Below are 22,577 nucleotides of genomic sequence, written 5' to 3' on the forward strand. Positions count from 1 at the left end.
GCTTTGACCATTTTGGTTTTACTCATTGAAAAAAAGTTCTAAAAGCCAAATAGTGTTTCTCATGCCTTCAAAATATTACTACTTTGTTCTCTTTGACTTGGTTAGAGCCATTATCTATGCCTGCTTGTGTGCTACCCTATTCAAATGGTCGTGAGGTATAACCAGGTGGCGTTTATGCTCAGGTCCAACCAATGGCAACTTTTGGCATCCCACATGTGTTTAACCACAATTAAAATTTTAAAGTCGAGGTCAGTGATGCCCTAACCTTTTGAAGGTTTTCTTAAAGTGAAGTGCCATTAGAACATGAACTTAAACAAGTTACCTACTGTTCTTGCTCAATAGACAAAAATGTAACTTGATAATGTGTTTCAAATTGAAGGCACTGCTTGAAATATAATTTTTTATACACATCTAGAAATTTACACATTGCTTGCAATACTTGACATTCTAAATATAGAAGTAATGTGTATTCCATGTCCAAAATTCTAGTATTGACACAAGGCATGTACTCCCTAGTTTGTGGTCTATGCTTCTCAATGAGAACACTCTGTATGGCTGAGTGAAGATTTCCCCTCCATCCCTCACAGATTCAAGTGTAAAGATGTCCTACTGGATTACAGTGAGACCTAGAATATTGTGTAGAGGCTTGGGCTACTTATATGAAAAATATACCTCTGGAACAGAGAGGGTCACCAGGTTGATTCCCATGAAGGGAGGATTGTCCTGTGAGGACAGATTCAATCGTATGTGTCCAGTTTGTTTAGTTGTTCAGAAGAACAAGTGGTGAGCTCACTGAAACACAACATTCTAATGGGAATCAACAGTCACTCGCTCAGTCCACAGATGTTTCAGCATTTTGTTTTTAAATGGGGCTTGAGAGGATAAATGTTGGGGTAACTTTTCTTCTGGTTGAACTTTCTAGAAGATAGGGTGTCATTCTCAAGATAACCAGTCCGCCAATTCGAACACAATTGAGAAGAAATTTCTTCCTTCTGTGGATAGTGAATCTTTGAAATTCTCTACCCAAAAGGATGTGGAAGCTCAGCTACAAAGTGCACTCAGTGTGGAGATGAATGGACTTTAGGATATTGAATGGATCACAGGTTATGGAGTTGGTGGAAGATTGAGGTGCTGCTGTAAAGCATCGACTAGTATGTTACTGAATGCTGGATCAGGAATAAAATGCTCCATGACCCATTCTTGCATTTCAGTTGTTTTTATTCTTTACACTGAGCATTACTTTAACCAGAGGGCAGAAGAATGGAGATTTTCTGAGATAATAAACCTGCCAAAAGATTGGTGTGCATACAAGTGAACAGTTTATGCCCCTTCTTTCCATTCAGAGCAAAGTTTTAAACCTTGTTTGCTGCTTTACTAAATGCAAATGTATCCATGAAGGACTGGGTCAACAAGATCTGGAGCATTTTCCATTGCTGGTTTTCTTCTGTTGGTAAAGGTTAGCAACATACTTCCATTATTAATTTTCAAGGAACACCAACCTCTGCCTGTGTGCCATCTGATGTAAGTAATTGTGTTACAGTCATCTGATTAGATGTAAGGGTGCCAGTCTTATCAGAACAGATGACATTGCAGCAACCTACAATTTAAAAGCACCATCAATAATTACTCATTTAATTCTCTCAGAACTATACTCAAAAATTAGAACATTAAGATAATCATGAGTCTCTTGTGCCATGAGAGTTCTAATCACAGATTAAGAGGTTTTTACAAGCAAAATAAATCCAAATGTAGACTGAATATACTTTTGTTAAATGTGTAAAAGATCTTTTAAGTGATTGGTGCATCACGGTAGCTCTCTAAATGCATTTTTACAGATGTGTAACAAAGTTCAAATCATTTAAAGATTAAAAAATACAATATTAACTTTTAGTTAAAATCAATAGGATAAATTGTTGACTTACCTAGAGTCTCTACAACAGGAAGTTTCTTTATTATGACTCTCTTTTTTGACATTCTAATCACGCCGAGAGCTAGTGTTACCGTGACAACAATTGGTAGACCTTCTGGAATAGCTGCAACTGCCAGGCTACCAAAGAAACAAGAAGCCATGTTACATTCATGACTGATGCGGTCCTGACCTTGTCACTTCCTCTGCCACCCAGACATCTTTCATGAGCTCACTTTCCTTTAAGCATGGTCCAATGTTCTTTTTAAATTATAAATTAGTAGGATAAAGTTTCAGGAAATGTGGGAGGGATGGGGGCAGAAATTAATGAGTGTTTACATTTGGGTGTTGCAGGAGAAAAATTGTGCAGTGTGATATCACCAGGAAAATTTGGAGGATCTCATCCACTGGACATCAAAAGTCAAAAACGTCAAATTTTTTCTTTCTTGCAAATCCCTCCCAATTCCAGCAAGCACAACAATACCCTGGGGGGGAGGTGGGGGGGGGGGGGGGAATCAATCAACTGCACATTAGGAAAAAAAATGAATACCTTTTGGATCAATTGAGAAGCTTCGACCTTTACCTTAAATATTTTGGATCTCTTCAAAGTTTTCATTTTTATTCTATTATTATCTAAAAATGTTGTCCAGAAATCACAAGATATAATTTAATATCTGAACAATGTAACATGGATATCAGTGGCAGGCTATGCAATACTTTTACAGATGGACCAGTACTTTATATAGGGAGAAGGACAGGACTACAAATAGGGCAATGCTTACTTTGAAGAAAGCATTCAAATGGGTTTGAAGTGAAAGGGCCAAGGTCATCTGAAAATATTTAAAATACTTATCATAAACTCGTGCAAATGTCTTCTTATACGACAGAAAATGCAGGTAAAATTACAGTTTCATGAATCATTCATTAGGGTGGGAAGGTTCTATACCCATGTTAAAATATCTCTCTAAACTCAAGGAACCATGATCTTAGGAGCAAAGAGTTATGAAATTATTTTGGGTAGAAAGCTAAAGACTAAATATGAACAAAAAGAATTCCATCTTTGAAGGAATTACTACCATCTTGATTTCATCAATCTTTACCCAGTGCTTTGATCCTACAAAAAAACTAGCCTGTTCCAAACCTTCAGCATAATCCTGTCTGTTAACAGACAGGGAGATCAGTTCCATTGTGTCTCTACTTTCTACTTTTGAATTGAATTCACGATTTCTTAAACTGCTGGGACACAAAGGTAATATTTTGATGATAACAGGATGACACATTTAGTAGACCTGCTACCTCACACCCCCAACAACCCAGGTTTAGTCTTGACATCTGGTGCAGTCTGAAATCAGTTCACAATTTGTGTAAGTGGATGCTTGATGGATGGTGAAGGGGGTGTTTCCATGCTGCATAACTCCCAGAACCTATTTTAGGATTTATTACTAACCGATTGCCAAGATTATTTCAAGGCCTACTTCAGTGAGGTCCTACAGGTATCAGAGTCATTACTCACAGATAATACTTCTCCGGACTCTGCAGAATAGAACTTCATAACAAGCCCAAAGGTTCGATGAAAACAATAACACAGGTCACTAATTTGCTTCCAGGATTGGGGCACTAATGCAGAATAAATTGAGGCACGTGCAGTGGTATCCAACCCACATTTTGACATCAATTAGTCAACATGTTTTGTGTGGCCAGAGAATAACATGGAGCACTCAGTGGCAGGCTTTCTCAGCACATATTTGCCTCCATGAATCTTTCCAAGGTCCAGGGCTTTGGAATCTGACATTTGGTGCATTTTAGGTCATTAGCTTAGTCCTTACTCATGTTCCCATCTTCTTCTCCTCTCCCTCACTATGAATGTCCCTTGGGAGCTAGATCCTGGGAACTCATGACCTGATGCACCTCCACAAGCAACAAAATGCATGGTTGACTGAAGCCAAGTCTGCTTTACATGGTGCCAACTGCACCCCTCCCCCTGGGCTGTTTTGGCCCAATTCCCAGTACCTCTTCTCCACTGAAAGCTCTCGCCCCTCATCCCCTACCTGGGCCTTTCTCCACATCCAAACACCTGGCCAAGTTCATTGGAGAGCTGCTGGATGAAGGTTCTTTATGATCACAAATGCACAAAGGTAATTCCACTGCACCCAAGGTCTCCATTTTGCTTAGAATAGAAAATTGTGGTGAGCACACAAAATGGGGAATTTTGTGTAGTAGTTTAAGTTCGTTTTTAATCTGTACAAGTACAACCCAATGAAATAGCGATCTCCAGCTCTCGATGCAAAACATCCAGAACCAGAAGTAACTCACGTAAAGACAAATGATTCATAAGCAGTACATATATACAAAAATACATCCTATTATTTACTATGTTTAAATATTGATTAAGATGTTGGTACAAAGTTAATGCAATAAGATAGAATAAAATGTGAAGTTGCATTGTTTAACGTAGTTGTAAAATTCTACATCCACCAAGTGAGTGCCCTGACCTTGCGTCTGTTACACTATACTCTAGTATTTTGAACACAGTCAATCACCAATTGAATGAACTTTCCTACCGCAAAACAATTTCTCAATCCTCTGCCCCATTACCGCAGTCACTTTTTTTGGGTGCATTATCTCCAGAAGAAGGATATTCTTACCTGACTCCTATAGTAAACATGCCAAGGAGACTCTTCCCTTGCAACCAACCAATCAGCATCATTAACCCTAAAGGAGAGAATTTGACAGCTGAATTTAAAAATGTGAGAAATATGTAGACGTTTTGGAGCTCTCCATCTATCACTGAAATATCAGTAAAGGACTGAGAAATATTACTTACCTCACCAAATTCAATACCGCATATTTAGAGATGGAACACACACCGACACCTCAAAATAGTGCAGTTAAACCCTAATGGTTGAGGATAATTTCTTATCAATGAAATTTAAAGGAGTGCTCAGATTTATTTAAATTACCTTTTGTAATTGTCTGTTCTAACTTTTGCAGACACTCCATTATGTTAAAATTACACAAAACCAAACATGGTGCATATTAAAACAACAAACAAAATTACTGTAATGCAATACACCTTTACAAATTTAGTAATACATAATTGATGGGAAACTATACATAACTGATTGCAATATGTTTTGTAATATCTGATGGTCTTTTAGGTTTTATTAAGTAGACATCAGTTTGGACAGGACAGCAAATGCCTCTACAATTTGGCTAAAATCCAACTTTGTTTTGAACTAACTCGACTCCAAAAGCTAATGGTTGTATCAAGTGTGAAAGCATAAAACAAACAAAATTTAAGTATGAAATGGGGGTGGGGTTCTTGTGCCTTAGTTTAAATTGTTGGCATGCTATTAATGTAATAAGATAGAATAAACAGTGAGGTGCCATTATGGGGAGAAGAGTCTGAAGTCCTCAGCTTTTATTCTTGCTGGTGCCCTTGGCCAAATTTGGATTTATTCTCATCTCACTGCTGCAGCAACCGATTCCCATGCTGAACCTGCTGGTGTCAGATAGGAATTGTGGAATAAATATGATCCTTGAAATGTGCTACAGACAGTCAGACATCAGGCCAGAACCATGCCATGGACTGAGAGGTGCTTTCCAGCATATTCTGTGGCCATAATAAAGACTCAAACAATTTTGGCCCCAGCCTGTTACAGTTAGTACAGTTTTAGCTGGACAAGTACATTTCATTGTTACTCAAAATTTACATCTGGGATGCTATAATCAAACATGATCCTGATTTGGACATTCCCTTTTAGCAGGTACACACATTTCAAGGGCCTTCACTCACTCTCAGCAGTGGATATTGCTATAAAACAATGAGATTAAAGTGGGTTCTTTTTTAATGAAGCACCATCTACTCATGCAAAAATAACATTCATGCTTAAACTTTTCTGCTAATTTATCCTGATCTAAAGTCCAAAGATTAAAATGTCACAAATCTGCATGACTGAATAATGTTATTAATGCTTCATTCTGACCTGATGCTATTCCACTTAAAAGAATCTCAGAAATGATATCAATGTTTCAAATTTACATTCTTCAACTTACCAATTATTACAAATGAAAACAATGATAACTGCTTCCCCAATTTATCCATGCTTTTCTGTAAGGGAGTCTTTGGAGTCTACACAAGGTGGGAAGGGGATGGGGAAAAGAAGAGAATAATAATTGAAGATTATAAAGGTATTGTTTGCAATGTCAAAGTCATCACCTGACTACATAGTAATTTTATTTACATTTATTTTCATGCAATTCAAGTCTGGTACAAAAATTTGGTCTTCCCGTTATTTGGTCAAAAAAAGTCCCAGAGAATTTAACATGGACATCAATCAGGTACAGAACAGCCAGAAACAGGGCAAAGCTTTTATTTCTAAAGATAATACACATCAGCTGATAATGACAACAAGCATCTGTATTGTATCTTTAAGTAGGAGTAAATCAATATTCAAGGCCGAGATTGATAGGTTCTTGATTAGCCAGGTCATTAAAGATTATGTGATGGTCGTGTAGGACGACTGTGATTGGCTGAGAGTGTAGCCACACCTACTGGCAGGTCTTCAAGGATTGCTCCTAGCCAGACCAGGTTATTCTGGACTGGTCGACCTATTTGTGATAGGCTCCAGTCTTTTAGTTAATAAAAGCCTTGGTTTGGATCAACAAGTCTTTGGTTCTTTCAACACGCATTACAGCCGGGCAATGGGGGTGAATGGGAAAATGGATCAGCTCATGATTGAAAGGCAGGGCAGACTCAATAGCTTAATTCTGCTGCTATGTCTTATTGAGTATTAATTAATAAAGAAATCGGGAAGTGAGGAAGACCGAAAACTTGCTTAGGAACATAGGTTTGTCAAAACCAAAATGCAAGATCTCAACATACATTTGGCAAAAGGCAGGCTCAGAATGAAAATACATTTAAATTCTGCCTTTCAGAGTGGTCCAAAAGTACAGAATATATTGGATTATAACATCTGTTCTAGCAGAATAAAATGTTCCATCTCAGATGATCTTAAAAAAAAATTGATTCTGTGGCTAGATGACAATGGGAATGGGGTCTCTTTAATCCATGATTATTATCTGGCCATTTTTCCTTCTTTAAAGAAAGAACATTAGATTTGGCATTGACAGATGATGAGTGAATGGATGGAGTTGAGGGAGGTTTCCTGACAAAGGAGACTCCTTCTGGATGTCCATAGGCTACACAAACAATACAATTTCCAGCTTTCAATCCAAGAAACTAACCCACTGACCCCACATTCACATAAAGCAGTGTTGTCAAATTAATGGGAGAAATTAGCTATTGTGATAGTACCCATTTTCTTAATTAATTTAGCTGTATGTTATCTTCAGTGCTTTAATAGATTTCAGTGTGTGAAAGTGTTTTAGTATATGAAGTGTAAAAAAAATCTTGCTTTGAAGACCACAAGACATGGGATCATGAATAGCCTATTCAGCCCATTGAGTCTGCCCTGCCATTTAACCTGAGCTGATCCATTTCCCCACTCAGCCCCACTGCCCAATACCTTTGTTGCCCTGGCTAATCAAGAACCTATCAATCTCTGCCTTAATTACACCCAATGACCTGGCCTCCACAACCCCCTGTGGCAACAAATGCCACAGATTTACCACCCTCTGGCTGATGCCCTTCAACCCTGAAGTTGTGGCCTCTTGTCCATGACTCTCCCACCATGGAAAACAACTCTTCTACATCTACTCTGTCCATGCCTTTCAACATTTGAAGTGTTTCAATGAGATCCTCATTCTCTCAAATTCCAACGAATACAGGCCAAGAGTGGTCCAAAGCTCCTTATATGATAACCCTTTCATTCCTTGAATCATCTTAGTGAATCTCTTTTAAACTTTCTCCGACATCTTGACTGTTTGTAGATGCCAGACATGCAATGATAATCAGTGCCAACTCTGAGAGAGGCTTAACAGGCTGTCAAAGCCACTGTGAGAGTGTGGTAAGTGGTCTGCATTGAGACAGCTGCTGTAATAATCCTCTTGCACTTTGGCTCCCAGCAGAATATAATGAAACGAAGAGCATGTTCCAGAGGTAGGGCCTGGGAGGGGGTGAAAAAGTGTTTTGGAGCAACATATTGCCAAATAAGAGGTCACCTTTTTAAAAAAAAATCAATATGCACTGAATAAACCAACAAAAGCATTACCTCCTCAGTTTGCATCATTTTAAAAACTTCTCCAAACTCTGAATTTTCACCAGTTGCAATGACAATGGCCTGAATACATTGAAAGGATAAAAAGAATTATAAAGGCACATAACATTTTTAAATTCACTGCAGAGTAGCCTAAGATGCAGAAGAAGGTGCTTTCATGGTTTGGTGGGAGCTGGTCAAGTTGGGTAGTCAAAAACAAGAGCCCATGCTCATTGTGGAAGGGAAGAGAAGGAGAACAGAAAATGGAGCAGACAAGAGACCCAAAAAGTACAGTGGAGATTAACCCACATTTGAGGAAATAGCTTTTGAGATACTGAGGATTTCAGGATTTTAACCCAGGAATATTGTACAAACAGAAATGCATTTGCAAATTAAGGCAATTTGTAATTTTCAGAAGAATCTTAGAGAGTGGGATTCTATGTCTCAATATTATGTTGCACAGAACAAAACCAATATCAAAGAAGCAGATCAGGTCCATACAGAATTGAAAATCACAAGTGGCAATAAAAATTGGTAATCATTCAACCCAGAATCAACCAACCATTGAAGAAACCAAATTCAGGCATTAAACAACAACAAAGTCTGCAGATGCTGGGGTCGAGGGCAATGGGCCCAGACCTGAAACACTGGTCACCCTTTACTTCTATGGTTTACTGTCGGTGATGCACAATTACACAAAGGCTGAAGTTTCAGAAACAGAAGGTTTTTATTTTCAAGACATGGACAGCATCTCTGTGTTGGTCGCTCACACTGACCCAGACTAGAACTGGAGTCAGGGCGGTGGCGTGACAGTCATTATGGGGGAGAAATGGGAGGAGATCATGAGCTGGCCAGAGAGAGCAGAGTCAACCAGGAAAGGTCATGTAATTTACATATATGACAAATATGTGCAATAGTGGTTTCACCACAGTGTGACCTGTGGAATTTCTCCAGCAGGTTTGTGCATTGCAAATTGAGGCATTCAAACTTTGTTTGCCTTTCTGTTTCTTTACTAATCCAAGGGTGTTTTACTAGAAAATGGTGTTTTACTTTTAACAAGTGCATTCAGAGAAAATGGTCATGTTTACATATTGCTATGAATGTTGGAAACATTTGAACAATCAGTTCCATAATGACTTCAAGCTTATGGACTCCAACTTGTAATTCATTCGTTTAAAGAGAATTATTACTTGGCTTCTTGAATGGTAACTTAAAGTGTTTCCATAACACACCCATACCAGTCATCACAGTCTACCTTTTTTTATGTAATGGAGGCAACCAACAGATATATACATTCTCAAAATGAACACAGTATGTCAACTTTCAGCTGTTTAATAGGGTGACAATAATGTAAGTGAGCCCTGAGAGAAACAAATGAAGATACCATTATCATCTTAAAATCAGTGTTAGTGACATGGATAAAAGAAAGCAAATGAGATAAAAGCAAGTGATTGAAATCTACTTTACATCTATTTCTATAAGTAACAACCCAACTTCATTTATCTTTCAACGTCACTTTAGTACACAGATTCACAAATATAAAACAAATGCTGCTATGGTCAACAGGTCAGAGAGTGTTGATGGAGAAAGAAATGTAGTGAATGCTTCAGGTGACAGTCCCTTTATCAGAACTAGAAGGAGATACACAAACTGCTCAGAAAGTGAATGGCGAAAGAGGGAAACAAAACCAGACAGGTGGGATAACCAAGTGACAAAACCGGGGAAAGTGCAAGGTAACAAAAGTAGAGAACACTTCTGGAAATCTGGAATGAGAATACATGGATACTGAAAAAGTTGAACTTGAATAGTTACTACAATCAATACTTCATAGTTGGCATTCCATTTATGCAGTTTATACTTACAATAGGAGATATTCATTGGAAAGAGCAAAATATTTCAAAAGCTTGTCTGAATACTAATAAGTGTTCTGACCAATTTACTTACTCTAAAAGGCTTTTCCACGTGTAGTTTTAGGGTGGTGCATAGAGTGTACATTACACTTTAATAAATTGGTGTTGTGTTAGTTCATTTCCAGAAGTCAGACTGAAAGCAAAGAGACGAGAAAGCAACAGCCCACTTTCTGAAAAATGGAAACAGAAAAGCTTGAAGCAAAAACAAAAACTGGGAGATAATGGACAGGAAAAAGATGCAAAATTTAAAAAGGTTCACTGGTGGAATATCTTAATGCTGATGGCATCAATTTCTTTATCAGCTCTACAAAAGAGTAATTTGACAAAGAAGGTACCTTTCCATTCCCATACTGCACTAAAGTTCCCATGAATGCAATGTTTTGAAGAGATGTTGAATCTCCAGATTCAGGCAAGATTGCAGAACTCTTATTACTTGCCTCAGACTCCCCTGTGTAACTTGACTCATCGATTAATAAATCAACAGCCTAATTTAAAAACAATAAACTGATTAGTTTTAACATGTATTTGGAAACAACATGCAGTACTTACAAAAACTGCTAGGTGATTGCTATTCTTCAATAAAAACATTCCAGGGCATGAGTCAATATTGAAACCATTAGTCAGAGAGCAAACATGCCACTCTCAATTATGTCTATACCGGGACAGAAAATAGTTTAAATGACCAATCCAAATTGCAGACCAGTCATTCAATTTACTCAAGTTGGAAGAGCAAGTTCAGATCTTGATTTCCTTCATTGGGAAATCTATAATTAGATTCAGAAAAATGAGTTATCCATTCAACAAGTGTTTGAGAAGGAATTTCTTTTCTAGGTTTGGAGTGAATTGTTAAAATTCTCCACTCCTGGAGACAAATCATGGAATATACTCCAGGCAAACGTTTGACTTATGGGGATAAGGAGTGAAGGAGAACAGACAGGAATGCAGAGAAAGGCCAAGATGAGATTAGCTGTAAACTTTGTGAATGCTGAGAAATGGATGGGACCGAAAGGCCAAATGCTACATTATTTTAGTCACTTTTAACGTCTAATACAACAAACCTCAATCAATCTGATATCTGCAGGGACTCGATCACCAATAGAAATACATACGGTGTCACCGACCACAAGTTCTCGTGCTGGCAGGTGCTTAATTTTACCTTCACGGATGCTAGAAATGACAGAGCAAACACCAATATTAGTGGCTATTCTTTTCAGATTCAGAACTTGTAAAATAATTTTTAAAACTTTTCAATGCTATTTTATTCCTATTCCTTGAGAGGTTATGGTGAATAATTCCCTTGTGGGTGCTCCAAACTGCAGTTGCTCAATGCAGCCTAAATGCAGTTAATATCCTGCTGTGGATTCAACATTGCAGTCATGGAGTGCAATGGTTTTCCATATTCCATCTACAACCCAAAGGTACAAATGTTGAATTTTCCAGTTTCACATAATCCACACCCTGTGATCTCCTTTCTCTTTCCTTCTGATCTACCCAGGTACTCCCATCCACCCATATTCAAATCCACCCTAGGCCCCGCTAATGCTGCCTTCAGGTCAGGTGACAAGGCATTAAGAGCAGCAATAAGGAAGGCATGGTTGGGGGGGGGGGGGTGGTAATGCATAGAGAATACACAAACCCCTGTGTGACACTGACAACACGAGGCACACGTGGCAGGGTATTCAAAGCATAACTGACTATATCAACTGTGTGGGTCAGAGACAATGATGTCACCATTTCTGACAGGCTGAATACCTTCTACTCATAGTTTGATTAAAATAAGTGATGTGACACCAAAAAAAATCTCATCCCATCCTGAGAACAGGCACCCTGCAGAGCTGCAGCTGAAGTGAGGTATCTATCCATGGTGAACTCACACAAAGCAGCAGGACCAGACGGATGCTAAAGAACTGTGTGACCCAGCTGATGGTGGTCCCAACAGACATTTTCAACATCTCACTGCAAGATTCAAGGCACCACCCATCATCCAGTGCCCAAGTGAGCAACGGGAACTGGACTAAATGACTACTGCCCAGAGGCACTGAATTCTAGGATCAAGAAGTTCTTTGAGTGACAGGAATCACAAGGCATCAAATTACACTTTCCAGCATTGGACCTGTTCCAGTTTGCCTACTGTCCAAACTGGTCCACCGATGACTTGCCTCAAGCCTCCTCTCTGCCCTAACCCACCAAGATAACAGTGCCTCATAAGCCAGGCTGTTGTTCATTGACTTCAGCTTGGCATTCAACACAATCGTACCTCAGAGGCTGGTGAATAATTCAGTTCTATAGCAGCAGCAGCTGGGACGGGAACATGACAAGCTGGCAGGCTTGTGGAAGAACCCCATTTTGAAGATGGGTTATGAGTTCAGGGTTCAATCTGTTGGAAACCCTTGTGGTCCTTACAAGAGGAAATGGCTGGCTAGAATGTTTCTCCTGAAAGAAGGGAAAGAAGAGGAACTCTGGTGACCTGGAAGAAGAGGTTATCATCTGGAAAACCCATGATGGGGCAAGTTTCTTCGGCAAGATACTGAAGTACTGATTGGAGGGAATCAGTTTGTGTGTGTCCAACAAGCAACAAATCTCTCTCTGAAAACAACAAGAACCTTCCAGAGCGGTAACCATTTAACTTTAAGCACCAGAGCCCGGTGAAAATTCATAAATGTTAAATTCTGTGCACAGTCTAAGAATTGCCTGATACCGGTGAACTTGGAGGAGTGAGAAGTGAGATTGGACTGTGAATCAAAGAACGTTCCTGAATATATACACATTACATACACGTGCACTTAAATTAGGAGGAGGTTAAGTTAGGCTAAGTTAATAGTAATAAGTTTTTATGTTTAAAGAAAATTAAAATCAACTTTTGTTTCAGTAACCATTTGTCTTGCTGCTGGGTTTTTGGATCCTCTGGACTCGTAACAAAATTAAAGTTGAACTAATGGCAGGGCTCTTAAAAACATTGATAATGTAGAGAGATCAGCAGGTCCAGGTCCACAGCTCTTTGAAAGTGGCCACACAAGTAGATAGGATGATAAAGGCGGCATGTGGAATGCTTGGCTTTATTGTGAAAGGGTTGGAGTGTAAAAGTAGTGAAGTCATGTAGCAGCTTTAGAAAATTTGGCTGCACTTGGGTTACATTTCTGGTTGCCCTACTACAGGAAGGACGTATAAGCTTTGAAAAGGGTAGAGAAGAGGTTTACCAGGATGCTACCTTGTTTAGAGGGCTTGTATTCTGAGGAGAAATTAGACAAAACTGGGTGGTTTTCTTTGGAGTATAGATAGCTGAGGGGTGATAGGGTGGCTAGTCAGAATCTTCTACCCAGGGTACAGTGTCACTTACTGGAAGACATCCATTTAAAATGGGGGGAGAATGATTAAGGGAGATGTGCAGGGCAAATATAATTTAAAAAAAACACAGAATGTAGTTGGTGTCTGAAATGGCCTGCCAGATGCAGTGGTCCATTTAAGAAACTTCTAGATAGACACATGGATATGATGGTGATATCTATCAGGTACAAGCAAGAGTTTCAATTTGATTTGGACATCACATTCAGCCTGGACCCGCTGGCTGAAGGACCAGTTCCTATGCTGCACTATTCCCTGCTCAATGTGGCACTTACCAGTTACATTCTGGAGGGATGAGTTTACCGAGTTCTTGCACCGACTTTTCAGAATGGTACTCCTGAAAAAGAAACAGGTTTCTGGACAAGACTTCCAGGTAGAGTCATTAATTGCACAAAGATTACCACCACGCAACTTACCTGCACAAAGGCAACGGTGACCACAATGACTATGGCCTGGGGAAAAAAAAGGGAAAGTACAAGATTAGTAGGTACAAGTTAAATAATTCCATTTTCACAAATGTTCACAAGAGCCTTTTCCTCCCCCCTCCCCCCCAATGTTTAGCCATTCACGGGTCAAGGCAGAAAAGGTCTGCCTTCCTCAACCCCTTTCAAATAGTTCAAGTAGGATTTTTCTCATCGGGAACAGCAATAAATGCTTGTCTTGCCAGCAGTGCCCAGACGTTGAATTTGGCACGACCTTGTGAAAAGATCCAGCACTTCAGTCCTTCCATTCTTGTAAGGCAGCAATTAACCCTTAAAGAATTTATCCAATTGTCTTTTGAAACTTGTTATGTCTGATTTAAGAACTATGGACAAGCAGTGGTGGAAACAATATTCTGTAGTTAATCCTCTGCATTTTAATCTTGCAAGATCTTGCCCTGACAGTTAGCAGCTTTAAAATCCAGGGGAAGTGTGCACCATTTTTAGTTTGTGTTCACATTCTTTTAGCATGAGGAAAAGAAGAAATCCACATTAAAACCCCAAAGCAAGGCTAAAATGTTCAACAAAATTGGCAATAGATTATTTAATATTTTTACTTTTTGAAAAATTAGCATCAAGCTAATTATAAATTATTTACCATCTATTGTTGCTTTAATATTTTTCCTTTTAAAACAACAGGTGGAAAAAAAAATCACCAGCTCCCTTTGCAACATTATTAAATGAAACAGCTCATACCTGCAGGAGAAAGATCTAAACAGCATTCTGGATTGCACCGAGAAGTCCCAGGTAACATTCTTGTAATTTAAGAAGTGCCCATCTTGCATCAGAGAAAATCTAATAATTTATCCTTGACCATCAATTATTTTACCATAACAGAGTCCCCAATTTCTACTTATGGGGACCATCATTTACCAGAAAATCAACTGCACCAGCCAACTGAACACCCGTGCCTTCGGTTGATTATCTCCAGTCTACATTTACTGCTGTGTAAATGGCACACAATTTTACATACCACAGTTATGCTGACTGCATCCTCAATCTCTTTAGTGATGAGACTAATAACAGCTGAAGCCAAGAGCAGCAGAATGAGCGGATCCTTGAACTAGAGTTGAAAGAGGGTAATAGGAATAAGGATATCACATACAAATATGGTATCTCACCATATTGCAGCTGTATTTTGTTCAAGTAAAATACTTTTGAATCATTCAAACCATCAGAGATCAAACAACTTGAAAAATGTAAAACATTTAACTAACTTAAAATAATCCAAACACTCGAAGCAAATGATCAAGTAAAACTAAATAGCTCTGCTTATTCTTATAAATTAGCATTCTTAGGAGTTTACCGAGTTCTTGCACCGACTTTTCAGAATGGTACTCCTGAAAATGAAACAGGTTTCTGGACAAGACTTCCAGGTAGAGTCATTAATTGCACAAAGATTATCACCATGCAATTTACCTGCACAAAGGCAACGGTGCCTGTTCATTGAGGTCATGCAGCAGAGGTTCGGTTGACAAATTTCGTCCCCAAACCTGGAGAAATTTGGTGGATTTGTGCACTACTGCTAGATTCCATGCAGAATCCAGTGGGGAAGTACAGCTGGATGATTTCTGGCACAGACAAAGGCAAGTACATGCAGCTCAACTGAGAGCATCTGGCAGTTCCAAATAAGAACCAGCACTTTTAAGTTTCCATTTGTTTGGATGAATCAATGCCACTGCAACTTTTATTTAAATGTCATTAGCTTGATAAAAACTTTAAAAGTGGTGTGGTCCTTCACTTTATGGTTTGACAAACACTAATGAACAATGAATTAAACATGCCTTATAGTTCATAAAGGACCAAGGTTATAGAAGAATTGATTAAAATCTTAGTTAAACCATCAGCCCCTAATTGCATAACCTGGATTCAAAGTAGATAACTGATAAATTCTATTCCTTTATGCCCATGGTTATATGCACACACCTATCTGTAGATTATTTTATCCAACAACAAAATGTGGTGAAGCCAAATTAATTTTTAGCTCAAGATAAAACCTTAGTTGTCTGGCAACAAGTTTACAGAAAGGAAATATTTTGATTTGTCTGTGAGTCCATGAATTGTTGATAGATATACAAATATATTAAAGTGCGGTATTCCTAAATTCCAAATAAAGTCTGTAAAATGATAAATACCAGTTGAAGAAGGTGAATCGTTCTTTAATTATTCATTCAGTGCTATTATTCATTCATTGTTCATTCAATTCCATTATTCCCTCAGTGCAGGTCAAGAAGCCTCAAACTCTAGGCCTCTGTACCCCTCTCTGCAACTGGATCCTTCATTTTCTCATTGGAAGACCACAGTCAGTACAAATTGTAAACAACATCCCCTCACTGATCATCAACACAGGGACACCCCAAGGATGTGTGCTTAGCCCACTGCTCTACTCATTATACACTCATGACTATGTGGCCAGGCATGATTCCAATGCCATCTACATTTGCCGGCAGAATCACAATGAGGAAGTGTCCAGGAGGGAGATCGATCAGCTCATTGAATGGTGTAATGACAACAACCTTGTGCTCAACGTCAGCAAAACCAAAGAGATGATTTTGGACTTCAGGAAGAAGTCAGGGGAAAATGACCCAGTCCTCATTGAGGGCTCAGTAGTGGAGAGGGTCAAGAATTTAAATTCCTGGGTGTCCACATCTCTGAGGATCTGTTCTGGAGCCTCTACATTGATGTAATCACAAAGAAGGCTCAACAGCGACTAGACTTTGTGAGGAGTCTGAGGAGATTCAGTAGGTCACTGAAGACTCTCGAAGACTTCTACAGATATACAGTAAACCTTATAAGAATGCAATAGTTGGGGTCCAAGATTTCATACCACGTAACAGCCGAGTCGCGGAACAGATGCATATATGTCAGAGTGCCCACGGATAAGCAAACCCAAATATTACCAGTTTTTGAAGGATCCACAATCTATAACTAACAATTTCAATGAAAGAAAGCAAGTGCATTCTTTTAATATTGGTTTTCTGAATTTTAATCAACTTATTTTACAGAAAAATGGAGTTTTTCCCCAATATTTTCCATCAAAATGACCACTTAAAAGGAGCCGCCAATGTGCGGTTCCCTTTGTCATCTTGATCAAAGAAATGGATTTTGAGGGCAAAATGCTCATCAATAATCTGTCAATCCCATCCTTTTTTTCATCCATCTATCCTTCAAAATTTGCAAAGTTTGGGGTCCACAGACACCCGCGCTATAAGCGATTCCGTGGATTAACGAATCGCATTCTAACGAGGTTTCAATGTACTTTGAAGAGTATTCTGGCTGGTTACATCACTGCCCAATATAGAGGTGCCAACTCTCAGGGCAAGAATAAACTCCAGAGGGTTGTTAACTCGGCCTGCGACATCACTTGCCCCAGAATTCACTCCGTTGAGGACATCTACACTAGGCGGTGTCTTTATATAAAAAAAAGTGGCTTCTATCCTCAAAGACCCCCTCCACCCGGGCCATGCCCTCTTCACTCTGTTACCATCAGGTAAAAGGTACAGGACCCTAAAAATGAGCACTCAATGTCACAAGGGCAGCTTCTTCCCCGCTGCCATCAGATTCCTGAATAATCATTCTCGCCATTTCCCCTTTTTACCGATGCAATGACCCACATAACAGAAGCGGGTTTCCTGCATGCGGGTACCTTCTTACATGACAATTCCTTCTTCCCCACGCGCTACCCATCTATTGGCTGTGCAGCGGGGCCAGCACCATTTTTGTGTCACTGGCCCTTGAGCTGCCCTTGCCATTCATCCACTGGATCGCTTACTAGGGCCAGTGCAGCTGCATAGTCTACTGGCTTTTAGGTGCGCTCGCCACCCGGTGCGCCGGATTGATTGTTGTGGTGGCAGGCCACCACACTTTCTTCCTAGTGTGCCACACCAGGCAGAAAACGTACTGTGGGAACATTAAAAAGCATCCACATTTATATTTCCAAAACAGAATAGAAATAAACTCCATGAATTAATGAGATCTATTCCTGCACTTCCAAGTTCAAATTTATTGTTAGAATATATACACATCACATACAACTCTGAAATCCTTGCAAAATGATAGAAAATCATTATCAACTCAGTATTAAAAGTATTATCCCACTCAAGCAGCAACTTTCAAAATAAGCATCCACAAGGCAATACCTGGCCAAGGTACTTCTTCCAAATTGGTTCAGGTTTATCCACTTCAAACTCATTCCATCCAAACCATCTGCGACGTTCGAGCACCTGATCATTTGTGAGCCCGTTTTCCAAGTCAGCCTAGCACCAAGCACATTTATTTAAAAAAAACGTTGATAGTGTTTCCTTAGAAAAGCAAAATAATGCCCTTCCAAAGAAAATAAACCGTACATACATTTTTCAAAATTCACAGGATCGTACAATATGTTCTTTTTGGACATTTTTACATGTTGCATTAATCTTTTAAAGTATCCCCATGATTTCATAAAGTTCCAAGGTCATCCAACAGACAGTTGGGAATAAAGAACCAGCCTATCCAACCTCTCCCCAGGACTCCAGTCTGTGCAAGATCCTGGCGAATCTCCCCTGCACCCCTTCCAACTTATTGATATCCTTCCTTTAGTACTCGGAGTGTGTTCTCACCAATACTTTATACAGCTGTTTCACAAGCTCCCAACTTTTGCATCCAATGCACCACCCACGCAATGAAGCCCAGCAGCTAAATGCCTCTTTGTTACCCTATCCATGCAAGTTTCCATTTTCATGGATCAATGCACCTGTATTCCTCGGTTCTTTGTTCAACCAAACTCTCCAGGGCTCTGGATTTTACCCTGGTTTGACTTACTGAGGTGCCTCACACTTCTCAGTGTTAAATATAATTTGCCACCCATTGGTTCACCTTCCCAACTAATCTAGATCCTGTTGTAAGCTTAGACATCCACTCTCACTGTCCACTCAACTTACAATTTGGTGTTATCACCAAATGCACTTGCATTAACAGCATTGTTATTCTATATTAACAATTTAGATGTCAAACAACAGTGGACCCAGCACTTCAACATGAAGCTCACTGCCCTGTAGCTTCTTCGTGTCCTTTCTAAATAATCGCATCAGCTACTCTCCAGTCTTTCAGCACTTCACCCGAAGCCAAAGATTAAGCAAACATCTCTTCGAGGATCTCCGCAATTTCTTCCCGAGCTTTCCACAAAGTATGAAGGACCGTGATAACGCAAAACTTGGTGAGATGGTGTAAAGAATTAGATGTAAAGAGGCTTTGAATGTAAACACTTGGAGTAAGGCAGCAGCAATTTGAAATGGAATATGTGATAAATGAGATCATGGGTCCCTGCATAAAGGTTAAGTGTTCGTTAAATGATGGCATTGAGTAATGTGGATGTTCAAAAAAGCCTTAGTTGCAATTGTACAACTCTGAAAGGTAATACAGGTATGTAGGTGCAGCAAACAATTAGTCAGGCAAATGGCATGTTGGCTTTTATTATTGATTGATTTGAATGCAAGAGAAAAGATGCCTTTTTCCAAGTATGTAGTATTTTGGTGATACTGTAGTTGGAGTTTCTGGTACAGTTTTGATCTGCTTACCCAAAAAGAAACAAGCATACTTCTCATCGGAGGGTACACCACAAATTCACTGCACTGTTTCTAGACATGACATATTTAAGGAAAGATCAAGTAAACTTGGCAGTATTGTCTAGATATTGGAAAAATGAGAGAAGATCTTGTAGACTCTTACAATTTTTTTTAACTGGACTCAATAGTCAAACTGAGAAGATGTTGGCTTTGCTGAGGAGCCTGGAACCAGTGGTTGTAGTTTCAGAATAAAGGGTAACTATCACCAAGAATAGAAGAAATTTATAAAAAAAAATCTTCTTTACCCATGATATGTCTGTCCTGGAGAGCTTTGGCACCTCATGTACGGAGTTCATTTAAAAGAGAGATTGATAGATGTTTCTTAATACAAATAAATTTAGATAAAGCAAATTGAGCATTACATGGGGCACAATATAACAGAACTGAGGTAGAGGATAAACCATAAATGTGTTGAATCGTGGAGCAGGCTGTAGAGATTGAATGGTCGATTTCTAATGTGTATGTTTTTATGCGCTTATAAATAGTTCCCACGTCATTTAGTTGAGAAACTATCCAGGATTTGATCTTCCTAGATAGGGAAAATATGTGGGAAAAAAATTGCATTGCACAGATAGAGAATTTCCAATTTAAATACAGGACATTTAATCAAAAATACAAATGTTATCAATTCTTTCTGGAATTTACAAATGAGCTGCAGGCTGAGAGAGCATGAAATTGACACCTACTTCATAAAATGAATAGCTGACTGCAAAGATTCAACCAGTAGTAGCTGCACAGAAATAAAACTTAAGTCCAGGACCAACGTGATCCAAGCAATCTAAATGTTTATTCTGCTTCAGCGGTAGGAGGTCAAAGTGATTAAAATATTTGCGTGCCCCCCCCCCCCCCACCCCCCACCCCAGAGAAAATTGATGACTCTTCTTTCTTACCTGAAGATCACCTACTAATTCATCCAAGTGCCGTGTACTGGCTTCCTTAGAAGATACTGGAAGAATTGGTTCTTTTTTGCTGTTAATTTTCAGTTCCTGAAGCTCTGTCTCGGTCTGCTGATGAAGAAAACATTCCTTTGGTCACTTCTAATTTGTGGGTATCACATGATGATCCAAGTAAAAATTTGCAAATTGCACATTTTGTCTTGTTTCTAATAAATAATAGAAAATTATGCTGAAAGGAAAACAGACTCTTCAGGCCATAGAGATTTAAGGTCAGAAACAGTTAAAGGGAGCCAATTATTGAGGGCGAGATGCGTAGTGGTTAGTGCAACACTGTTACAGCACCAGCGGCCCAGGTTCGAATCCCGCGGTGTCTGTAAGAAGTTTGTACATTCACCCCATGCCTGCGTTGCTCTGGTTTCCTCCCACCCTTTAAAAGATATGGGTGTTTTAATTGGCTGTTCTTAGGCAGAATGGGCTCATGGGCTGGAAGGACCTGCATGTCTAAATTTTAAAATTAATTAAAAAAATTATTCAAATGTAGTTGTGATCCAATGCTTAGACTGATAATGACTCAGCCGCCTGTGTATAATCTCTGGAAGAAGAAATTAGCCATCCCAGTCTGAAATAGCCAATACCACATCGGCAACCAGCACCTCTACCCATTCTGGCAGACTGTCCTTACTGTGACACACCTAACCCCATCCCTCTAGAGCAGGGGTGTCAAACTCAAATTCACGGAGGGCCAAAATTAAAAACTTGGACTAAGTCGAGGGCCGAACTAAATATTTATTGAAAATTTTCAACAACATCTGCATGTTTTCTCTTCTTTCAACATATGTAATGTTAAACTTTTTCTTATTAAAATAAATGTTTAATAATAGTTTTGGATAAACTCTTTCCAGAAGCATTAACAAATGAGAAATAAAATATTCAATAAATATTATTTCTCTATAGAGGATTTGTCAAATGTTGCTAGTGTGCTGTCAAATAGTAAAATCTGAGGGCTATTGAGAATGTGGGAGAATAACATGATTCCTGAAACAATCAAATTGTGGGCATGAACTTTAGCAGGGTTATTTGCCATGCCCTTTTTCCATTGGTACAGATATCCTTTGATTTACACACTTTTCAAGTTTTATGCCTAATGAGCTTGTATCCAGGTGCAGGACCATTTTTAACCAGGAATATATTTATCACTGTGACATGAAACTATTGGAAGGTCGTTTTATCCTGAGATTAAAGTTCATAATACTTACTCAGGCCTGTGTGCTGGAGGGCGGGGTTTGCGGGCGATTGGGTTGGACAACGACAGTGCGGGGGCATCGGCTCTCGCTGCAGGGCGGCATCTCGGCGGATCAGCGGCCCCGTCACCGCGAGTCGCGGTTTGGCCTGCGGCAGGGAGGGGGAGTGGGCAACGGTCCTGGCGAGGTCAGGCCCGAGGCCTCCGGTTCCGGGCGCTGGGAAGCGGCCTTGGCTTCCCCTGACACCGGCCAGGCCCCAAAACCAGAGTCCACGGTGAGACCCTGCAACGTAAACAGAGGAGGTGGGGGCGATTAGCAGGCTGACGCCAATGCATTCTGGGATTTGTTGTATTACTGTGCATGCGCTATACTGGCGCGGCGGCCAGCGGGCCACCTCTAATACATTTTTGAAATGATCTTGCGGGCCAAATATAATTATATCGCGGGCCAAATTTGGCCCGCGGGCCAGAGTTTGACATGTGTGCTCTAGAGGGAATGTTCTCACACCATTTACCCTCCAATTAGACACTCCAATACGATGGCAAGTAATTCTTCCAATTTTCTTCACAGGGCTATCCTCTCATTCCAGGCATAAATAGAATTAATTTTTAATACGTTGCCTCCAAGATTAGGACTTTTTTTAAATAGAAGAAGACTAAATACATTTGATGCAGTCCAGGCATAACCTCACTGAAGCTTTGCAGTGTTGCAATAACACCTCAATACCTTTTTACTCCATTTTCTGTAAAATAAAGGTCGCCATTGCAGTCGCCGTCTTAATTACCCATTGCAGGTTCTATGCATGGATACACTCAGATCAATATGTGTCAAGCATAGTTCTATACAATTTGAAAATAATCCATACCTGTTCCTTCTGCCAAGATGAATAACTTTCCATTCCTCATTACATTGCAATTCTTTTTGAAGGGTCCCCATCAACCTGGTTACAACTCCCACCTTCATGAACTTTCCAAATTCATCCAAGAAGAAATCATTTCTAGGTTTGTAAAATTTTACTAAAACTCTGAATGAACTAGAAATA

The 22,577-nt window shown here is 39.5% G+C and overlaps 1 protein-coding gene and 1 long non-coding RNA gene across 16 annotated transcripts in view; one reads left to right on the plus strand and one right to left on the minus strand.

The window, feature by feature from the left end:
* Positions 1 to 22,577, minus strand: part of LOC138745082 (calcium-transporting ATPase type 2C member 2-like) — a 51,528-nt gene that overhangs the window by 24,549 nt on the left and 4,402 nt on the right. For 6 of the 9 annotated variants that reach the window (XM_069902169.1, XM_069902173.1, XM_069902172.1 and 3 more), the window contains exons 2-13: positions 20,289 to 20,405; positions 17,935 to 18,051; positions 14,769 to 14,858; positions 13,733 to 13,768; positions 13,592 to 13,653; positions 11,033 to 11,141; positions 10,310 to 10,459; positions 8,080 to 8,148; positions 5,963 to 6,038; positions 4,552 to 4,618; positions 1,923 to 2,047; positions 1,500 to 1,597 (exon numbers count right to left, since the gene is read on the minus strand). In XM_069902169.1, coding sequence (XP_069758270.1) covers positions 1,500 to 1,597; positions 1,923 to 2,047; positions 4,552 to 4,618; positions 5,963 to 6,038; positions 8,080 to 8,148; positions 10,310 to 10,459; positions 11,033 to 11,141; positions 13,592 to 13,653; positions 13,733 to 13,768; positions 14,769 to 14,858; positions 17,935 to 18,051; positions 20,289 to 20,405 — 1,116 coding nt within the window. The remainder of the gene's footprint in view (positions 1 to 1,499; positions 1,598 to 1,922; positions 2,048 to 4,551; positions 4,619 to 5,962; positions 6,039 to 8,079; positions 8,149 to 10,309; positions 10,460 to 11,032; positions 11,142 to 13,591; positions 13,654 to 13,732; positions 13,769 to 14,768; positions 14,859 to 17,934; positions 18,052 to 20,288; positions 20,406 to 22,577) is intronic. The other 3 variants (XM_069902170.1, XM_069902171.1, XM_069902176.1) reach the window with 3 other exon arrangements.
* The window catches only part of LOC138745086 (uncharacterized), a 44,867-nt gene that overhangs the window by 20,469 nt on the left and 1,821 nt on the right, over positions 1 to 22,577 (plus strand). For 3 of the 7 annotated variants that reach the window (XR_011346000.1, XR_011346002.1, XR_011346001.1), the window contains 4 exons: positions 10,089 to 10,305; positions 14,435 to 14,542; positions 18,779 to 18,989; positions 22,463 to 22,536. This is a non-coding gene — a long non-coding RNA (uncharacterized lncRNA). The other 4 variants (XR_011346003.1, XR_011346004.1, XR_011346005.1 and 1 more) reach the window with 4 other exon arrangements.

The sequence above is a fragment of the Narcine bancroftii genome, chromosome 10, assembly GCF_036971445.1.
Source record: "Narcine bancroftii isolate sNarBan1 chromosome 10, sNarBan1.hap1, whole genome shotgun sequence".
NCBI lineage: Eukaryota > Metazoa > Chordata > Chondrichthyes > Torpediniformes > Narcinidae > Narcine > Narcine bancroftii.